The following is a 9,121-nucleotide window of genomic DNA, read 5'->3' as shown; positions in this document are numbered from 1 at the left end:
TCTAAATGATTGATGCTAAAGTTGGGAGGAGATTCTCCTAAATACCAAGTCAATAAACAAGAAAAGGCTAAACACACAAAATGCTTGAGCTTTTTTGTCTGGTCTTATTAGGCATTAGTTTCTTTTGTGTCCTGGCCATATGAAATAGATAAAACATTTAACTTAGAGGCAAGAGTTTCCATATTCTGTCTTAAACATGTTATTAACTTCCATCAGAAGGAAAATTCATATAGCTACCACAGCCTGATAAATGTATCTTCTGTATTTCTTTCTTCATAATAATAAAGTGAAATCCAATCACACATCCAGACTCAGTCATGTAAAAACAGACATGACAGCCATCAGAATTTGGAGACAATTTCTTGACCACTCAAGGCTTCTTTTTTTTTTTTTATTTTGCATAACAAGTTTATTTTTTTAAAAGGCATATAGACAATAAACAAAGTAAAGAATCAGATGTTCACTTCTACCCAGTATTATCTGTCCTAGAACTGTTCCATTAAGTTCCAGTCTCTAAACATCTTAAATTTCAATAATCGTCCTCTTCATCAGAGTCCATGACTTTTCTTCTGTTGAATTTAACTGTGGTTTTCTTTTCTGTTTGTTGGCTTACTTTTTCAAGGATTTCTATTAAACCTTGTTCTGATACCTTCCCACTTAGTTGTCCATATCTTGCCATCTGTATGAGGTAATTCTCTACTGCTTTAGTTTTTTCGGGCTTTACAAGTGTTAAGTTACTTAAACGGGCCTGGGCTGACTGATCCAGGACTTGGGCTAAGATACTGTTTCTCAGTTCTGCTTCCCTGTGTTTTGCTTCCTGTTGTGTTGCATCGCCAGGATCCCCATGTTTCGCCTGCAGTTCGGCCAGCGTCTGTTTCCTCAGAGCCTCCAGCTCCTCCTCCGCCATGGTGCGGCAGTCCGGGGCCACTCAAGCCTTCTTCATCTGTATAAATTCAATCTCCTTTTCTCTCACAATGGGAATATGACTCTGGTCTGAAAGGCCTAACATAACTGAGCTCTCTTCTTCCTTAATTTGGAGTTTAGCATCAGCTTTTCCTTCACATCTTCTCAATTCCTTTATGGACAGCAATATTGAGGTCAGCTGTTTCCCAGAAATGATAGATGAACTGTCATAGATACAGACTTTTGACCAGAATGTGAGTGATACTAGTCAAGTCTTTGTGTCCTGCCAGTCAAGCTGGAATTGGGCTGCTTGAATATCAGGCAGAAGGTGAAACAACCACTTAAACTTATTTGCTAGAGTCTTAAGAAAATACAGGGCATAAACATTTGTAACCTGTGACTCAACCTTTTCACTTTACAGGAAGTAGAGTTGGAGAAAGCTTATTAAACTTACAACAAGGCTCTCCTTTCATTTCATATTGATATTTATGTTGAGATGTCTCATTATATACAAAAGCTCCTCTAGCCAAAAAAGTAGCATTCCCATTCTCTCTTTAACTTGCATCAAATGCTCTTTTGTTTCCACCATTCAACTGAAACTGCTTTTGTCAGTTATCCTTATTCTCTGGGCTGCTATATGCAACATCCCCTAACACATTTGACCATCCCTCCCTTCTTAAAATACTTTATTCTTGTGACTTCCTAATAACCCCCTCCCCCCCCCTTTGTTTTCCTCCTACTTCTCTGGGCCTTCCTTATCAGTTTTCTATGTTGGTTCCTTTTCCATTACTCCTCTGCCAAATATTAGAACAACTGGGGTTTAACAATAGGTTTGTGGGTTGTTGTGTTTTTTTCTGTATTGATGCTCTCTCCAATGTAAAGATTAAGTTCCATGCTCTGCATATGGTTTGTATGTCCACAACTGCCAAGTTTATATGTCTAGCCTTCATCTCTCCCCTTGAACTTAAGATGCATATAGCCCAACATTATATGGCATCTTTATTTGATTGTACAGTGGGCATGTCTAAAATATAACTCTTGGTTCTGTTTTGTTCCCTCCCAATACTCTTGTTCCTTCCATTTCCCCATCTTCCTAAGCGGCTCCAATATGCAGTCCAAAAATATGTGTATAATCCTTGGCTCTCCTTCCTAAATCATATCAAATCCCAACATCCATTGGGCTCTGCCTCCACAAATATATTCACTTCTGCCCATATCCATCATTCCACTGGAAGTATCTACACACTACCCCATTTTCCATGAGAGCAAATACTATACAGATGAATGATGAGTTAAATGACTAAAGAAATACTCTAGATTCAGGTAAGCCTGATCTGTCAGACAGGAACAGTATGACTCACAATTGGTGGAGGACACTTAGCTACATGGTTAAAGAAGATAGGAAGAATAAAACGAAACTAATATTTGTTGAGAAAATATCATTAAACATCACCAGAAAATACCTTATCTCCTGACATCTCACACCAACTCCAAAAGATAAATGAAATTATATTAACAGAAGAAACTGAGGTTCTCAAGTTTATACTAAGTGGCAGGACTGAAATTTACACCCTAGTCTCTGGCTCCATCATGTCTCCATTTTACATACTCTATGGGACTCTGAATGATACTTGTGTCTTAAATTTGTGAAGAGAAGAAACAGACAGAATGTTCTATCTCCCACTCTGTATATATCAGGAATTAGAAAAATCGACCTGTCAATATAGTGACAAACCTTTATAACTGATTACCTGCCTAACAGATGGAAAGAAACCCAATGAAAGAAGTTCCAATATCACTGTAGGGCAATATTTCAAAGCCTATAATAAACCATACTTTATTCACCCAGGACAACAGACTGGACAAAGAAGCTGCTCTCTATTTGGCTGTTAAAGCCTAGTACTAATCCTTTTTCAATAAATTTTCATTGAAAATCTATTATGTGGGTGTCAATATACATTACAGATAAAAAATTTTCTGCCCCATTGTTAAATTACCTATCTGACCACATGACTGATTCACACTTGTAATAATATTGTGGTTATGTGAATAAGACTTAGCAGATTTAGATTTTAAGATTTTATTTATTTGACAGAGAGAGACACAGTGAGAGAGGAACACAAGCAGGGGGAGTGGGAGAGGGAGAAGCAGGCTTCCCCCGGAGCAGGGAGCCCGATGTAGGACTCGATTCCAGGACCCCAGGATCATGACCTGAGCCGAAGGCAGACACTTAATGACTGAGCCACCCAGGCTCCCCAGCAGATTTAGATCTTGATTGAACTCACAGTCCAGTGCAAACTTGCTTAAAGAATACTCTATGGACTCTGGATCAGAAGCATCTGGTACTACATGATTACAAAAATCTTGGGCTCAAACCCCCAAATCAGAATTTCTTAGGGTGTTGACTGAAAATTTTCATGTTTAAAACAAAGAAGGTTTGAGAAAACAATATGAGCTCTGGAGAGATCCCCTGTTCTACAGAAAGAAGTAAAACCAATGAAGAAGCCCTTTCTGTTGTTAAAAAAAAAAAAAGGTGGGGGGTGGGTTAATCTAGTGAAACAAAGGAAGACAAGACTAGAGTTTTTCTTATCCAGTTTTTAGAACAGAATTACAAGTACATAGTGTTTTATTTTTAAGGAACTGCTGGATTTTGAAGTTTTTTTAAAACAAGTATTGCCATTTTGAAATATATATATGAATATACATATACATATACATATATGCTTTCAAGTGTAGAGCCAACTGGTTGGGATTTGTCCTTACAAACCTATGCAACACAAATACTCTTTATGCCTCAGCTTCCTCAGCTGCAAAATGAGGCAATTAGATGATACAGTCACTCATATTCCATGAAGGAACAGGTACATTCATTTCCTTAAAAACACTGGAAATGGGAGCTGTTATACCACAGGGACTTAGGCTTGGACTTTTTAAAGCCATCAGGCTAAAATTAGGAACTAAGAGGATGGCCAAATTTCTTAAGAAGGTGGTATCTGTGAATGCCAGAATCCTGACTCTGACAGACAGAAGGATTCTTCTGACAATATTAATGAAAGAACTTGCAACTTGCCTTTATGTCACCAATTAGATTAGTGCAGCTCTAGACTTCCTTGGCATCACCTCCATCTCTTGCCCAGTAGAATAAAAATGGGTAATGAGGCACAAATATTTTTCTATTAATGTGGGGTTTTATAGAGTTCTTGGCAGGGCAATAACAACAATAGGTCTAGAAGCAGTAAATCAGAAGTTACAGACATTAGTTATCCAAGGAAGACAGAAAAGAGTAGGTTGAATATACTGAGAAGCTATATTATTTCACTGGGTCAGAGACCAAGAAATACCCATATTTAACCATGACTCAAACACTCTTCTTTTGGACAAGGAAATCAAATCTTCAGGAAAAAAGAATATGGAAAGGCAAAGGAAAGTCTTGATTATTATCTTGGACCCCAACATCAGTGCATAAGTTGGTCTAGAATCCCGGACAACTTCTTTACCCAAGTATGGCCTGCATGGTTTGATGCAAATATATATAATGCAAAGAAAAGGAATTGAAACAGAAAGCCAGCCAGAATAAAGATATCCATACTGCCCCCCACAACCTCCTAGACCTCAGGACAGAGGTGGTGAAACCTAACAACCCCAGACCTTCCCAGAGGGGACAAGAACTTCAGGTCTCACAGCCACTGAATGAATGGAGGATCTGAGGATGGATAGAGAGAGGGAGGGAGGAAAAGAGATCGAGAGAGTTAGAGAAAGAGATTATTGAAAACCAAACGAGAGCTGAGACTGATGATAAAACTCCATATAGCCACAGTTGTTTGAAAATAAAGACAGAGTCATAATGATGATCACTATAACTTTATCCTTTGGCAGCTGAAAATTTTACTTCCTGATTTGTGATTTGTTTTTAGGATAACTTCAAAATTTGAAAACCAATAAACAATGCTCACATTATTAAGACTAAATAATTCTAAGACTAAATAATTTTAATGTCTGACAAGGTATTATTCTCCTCTTCCATGGATACATTTCATGTTTTTCTTTCAATTTTATGATCTGAAAGATTTTCCAACTCTATCTTCAAAATTTTCTTTTCTTTTTTTTTAAAGATTTTATTTATTTACTTGACAGAGAGAGACACAGCCAGAGAGGGAACCCAAACAGGGGGAGTAGGAGAAGGAGAAGCAGACTCTCCGCTGAGCAGGGAGCCTGATGCGGGGCTCGATCCCAGGACCCTGGGATCATGACCTGAGCTGAAGGCACACACTTAACCGACTGAGCCAACGAGGTGCCCCTATCTTCAAAATTTTCTATGACAATTTTTTTAAGATTTTTATTTATTTATTTGACAGAGAGAGACACAGCGAGAAAGGGAACACAAGCAGGGGGGTTGGGAGAGGGAAAAGCAGGCTCCCCACTGAGCAGGGAGCCCGATGCGGGGATTGATCCCAGGACCCTGGGATCATGACCTGAGCCGAAGGCAGACGCTTAACGACTGAGCCACCCAGGCACCGGGATAATTTTTTATGTTGAAATATACTTCTTCACAATTTTGGGGAGCTCTGTTATTTAAAACTGATTTTCATTATTTAACTGTTTATTTTGAAATCATTACAGATTAACTCATATTATAGAAGTGGCAGAGACAGCACAAAGAAGTCCAATGCACTCTTCACCTCGTTTTCCCCAAGGGTACATTTTAAGTAACTACAGTAGACCTAAATACTCATTTAAGACAAACTACTTCCACTTTTTATGTCCGTAATATCTTCTTAAATCTCTCTGAGGATACTAATTAGGATTGCTTTGTTCTAATTTATTTTCTTTTGATCTCCAATGTGTCTGCTTCCCTTGGTGTTACTTTGCTCTATTTCGGTCTTTCTCCTTCATTTATACAAATTTTTTCTAAAAAATCTGGTGACCTGGGCACCTGGGTGGCTCAGTTTGTTGGGCAACTGCCTTCGGCTCAGATCATGATCCTGGAGTCCCAGGATCAAGTCCCGCATCGGGCTCCCTGCTCAGCGGGGAGTCTGCTTCTCCCTCTGACCCTACCCCCTCTTGTGCTCTCTCTCTCTCACTCTCTCTCTCAAATAAATAAAATAAAATCTTTAAAAAAAAATCTGGTGACCCTTGATTGTTCAATTATATTTTAAACAATTATTCCTTAGGAAAATTGACTGTGTACATCAGCAGGGTCACTAAATTGGCAGACTTTGATTTGAGATGAATGGACTGTCAAGTAGCAATTATACTATGAAAATTCTAAATGCCAGGATGGGAAGAACTTTCTCTTGTATCCCTGTGTCCTATACCAGTTCCTCTAGTACACCCTGACACCGTTTTTTAGAATTTAAGTGTCTGCCTTGCCACCAACCCTAGGATCCATACCTGGTTCTGACCGATCTGCTTACAGAGAGATGGGGAATGGGAAATGGAAGGAAACAGCCAGCTTTTCCTTAGGTAGATTTCAAGTTTGTCTCCCAGTTATGAATCCTTCTGATCTTTGCCCTTCTTCACATCATGTACCTTGGACATGAGAATTTCTTTGGGGTTAAGAGCCCTTCTGCACATCCAGATAAGAGCAGAATTATCTAATAATAGTACAGTGTAAGTTACAAATGAGAGCCTTTTGTATAATTTAAAATTTTCTAAAAGCCACATTAAAAAATTTAAAAAATTAAATTAACTTTAGTAACAATTTATCTAATATATCAAAAATATTATTGCAACATGTAATCAGCATAAAAATCGAGATATTCTGCATTCTTTTTCATACTAAATCTTCAAAAACTGATATATATCTTGTACTTATGGCACATGTCAATTTAGACCAGCCACACTTCAGGGGACCAATAGCTACATATGGCTAATGGCTACTGTTTTGGACATGACAGCGTTAATGGGGTTCCTATGTCCTCCATTAGCACTGCTTCCTCTATTTTTAATCTAAAAAAATGTATGAAGTGCTCCTGGGTGGCTCAGTCAGTTAAGCATCTGCCTTCAGCTCAGGTCATGATCCCAGGATCCTGAGATCGAGCCCCACATCGGGCTCCCTGCTCTGCGGGGAACCTGCTTCTCCATCTCCTCCCCACTTGTGCTCTCTCTCACTATCTCTGTCTCTCTCTCTCTCTCTCTCTCAAATAAATAAAATCTAAAAAAAAAAATGTATGAAATCTCTAACTCACTGATGGTCACCCACCTATTCTCATTACTGCTGCAGATTGAAGTTAATTTTTAAATTTCATTTTAGTTTTATATCAGGAGGAAAAGTAAATAAATGTTTAAAACTCTGTCATCAAGAAACCCATCAAACCATCAAGATCCCAACATCATCTCCAGAAGAAGAAACTCCAACACACAGGTTTTGTGGGTGTAAAATAAATAACAATAACAACAAAGTATAGCTTCTGGCATTTCCTTACACTTCTCATGTTCTATATATGCCTCAAGGATTATAGTCCTACTTAATTATTGTGGCCCACAATATTTGACGATTCTGTACTATCGGTTCCTTTGTAATTGACAATAACTATATATTTATTGTTTACTGAACTATGTATCAAGAACTCTTCTTAGGCTTTATATGTATTATGTTTTTAATCTTGATAACCTTAGGAGGTGGGTGATATTTTAATCTCCTTTTATATATATGTATATACATATATAAAGAAACTGAGGCAATGAGAAGTTAAGTAAGTTGCCCAAGATCACAGAGACCCCAGAACCGTGATTCTACAACACATGCTCTTAATCACTAGGCCCTATGCTTTTTCAAGATCTTATACGCAGAGCTGGACCACTTGGGTTTGACTTTTACTCCCTTTACTTTCTCATTTTGTAACCTTGAGATTGCCATAACCTTCTATGTCCTTGGTTTTGTCACCAGGGTAATAATAGTGCTTCTCACATATAGAGTAGAGTAGAGAGATAAGAACTATGGTCATTACAGGACCAGATAGTGCTTCTGGGTGTCCCCAGCATGACCTACAGACTGGCATCTATGCTGAATCCTGGTCTCACATCTAGATTTGGACTATATCTAAATTTTCACCAATATTCATTAAATTACTATCTCTCTTCCACTGAGGTATTTTTAGGACTTTGGCCCCAGTTTTACTCAAATCCTTGCATCCTTCTTCACAGAATGCCAATCAGTACTGGGAAACTGGCTATATTTTCTATTATTCTTTATTTCTTAATAAAACTCCTGACTGTCCATTTCTGGTTTGGAGGACCACCCTGCCCATCAAGAGCGATTATGACATTGTAAGTCATTGACTCATTGGCCCTATGAGGAATAAGTCAAAAGACATAAATTGAGTCTAGTTGAATATATATTCATTATTAGAAAAATAATGTAAAGAAATGGCTTCATTTGAGATAGAAACAACTTTTAAAGTAATAACTAAGATTTTATATCTTATACCTGTTTGATCACTAAACTAGTTCATAACAAAGACATCTTTAAAATATGATATTTACATGATTATAATATCAAGGAAACTGCAAAGCACATCATTTAAACTTTGCCAGTCCCAAAGAATAGATATTTGCACGTGGTTTGACATCTTGGGTTAGAAAACTTTTTAGAAAGCTTGGTTCTGACACAGACAAAGCAGAGGCCACCATTCCTCTGGTAAGTAATGGGCTATGACTGTGTTAAATGTATCCCTTCAACTTAAAGCCTCCAAAATGCAGGGAAGAAAACTGATTAGAAATGGTTTGGGAGCCTAATTCTGTTAGTGGGAATGAAAATTGATAAACAACATTGGGTGACCTGCCAGAACAAATAAGATTCTTGATTCAGCAGGAATCCAGCTGCTAGTACATTCCAGGTGAACAAGCATTACTTAAATAAATAAATTCCTTCTTTTTTTCCATGCATGCATTCCAGGTTTGCCACATTTATTACGTGAGAAGCGAATCCAGGTTGGAGAAGTACAGAATATTCCTTTGGGAGATACTATGGAATTAGCGGGATAAATAGAAAGGTCACTGAGCTCCAGAGAGGGGAAGGTTTGTATTTAGCAGCTTTCTCATAAGTGAGCCTGCTATTAACATAGTGGTATTTTGAAGTTATAAAGCATTTTGCAGCTCTAAGCTTCAATGTGTACTGCAAACATTAATTTATCCTCACAACATGCCCCAGAATGTGAGGAGGTACAGTCCACATCTCACAGATGATGTACCTAGAAGCGGTGAAGTTAAGCCACTG

At 38.0% G+C, this 9,121-nt stretch overlaps 1 protein-coding gene across 1 annotated transcript; it reads right to left on the bottom strand.

The window, feature by feature from the left end:
* Positions 1–452: 452 nt before the first annotated feature.
* Positions 453–907, bottom strand: LOC118356297 (programmed cell death protein 5-like). Its single transcript, XM_035724070.1, has one exon. It carries the CDS (start codon positions 905–907, stop codon positions 530–532), a length of 378 nt encoding a protein of 125 aa, XP_035579963.1. The 3' UTR covers positions 453–529.
* Between the last annotated feature and the right edge of the window lie 8,214 nt (positions 908–9,121).

The sequence above is a fragment of the Zalophus californianus genome, chromosome 14, assembly GCF_009762305.2.
Source record: "Zalophus californianus isolate mZalCal1 chromosome 14, mZalCal1.pri.v2, whole genome shotgun sequence".
Lineage (NCBI taxonomy): Eukaryota > Metazoa > Chordata > Mammalia > Carnivora > Otariidae > Zalophus > Zalophus californianus.
Note: the sequence above shows the minus strand (reverse complement) of the source record. Positions and strands in the feature narration are given on the sequence as shown.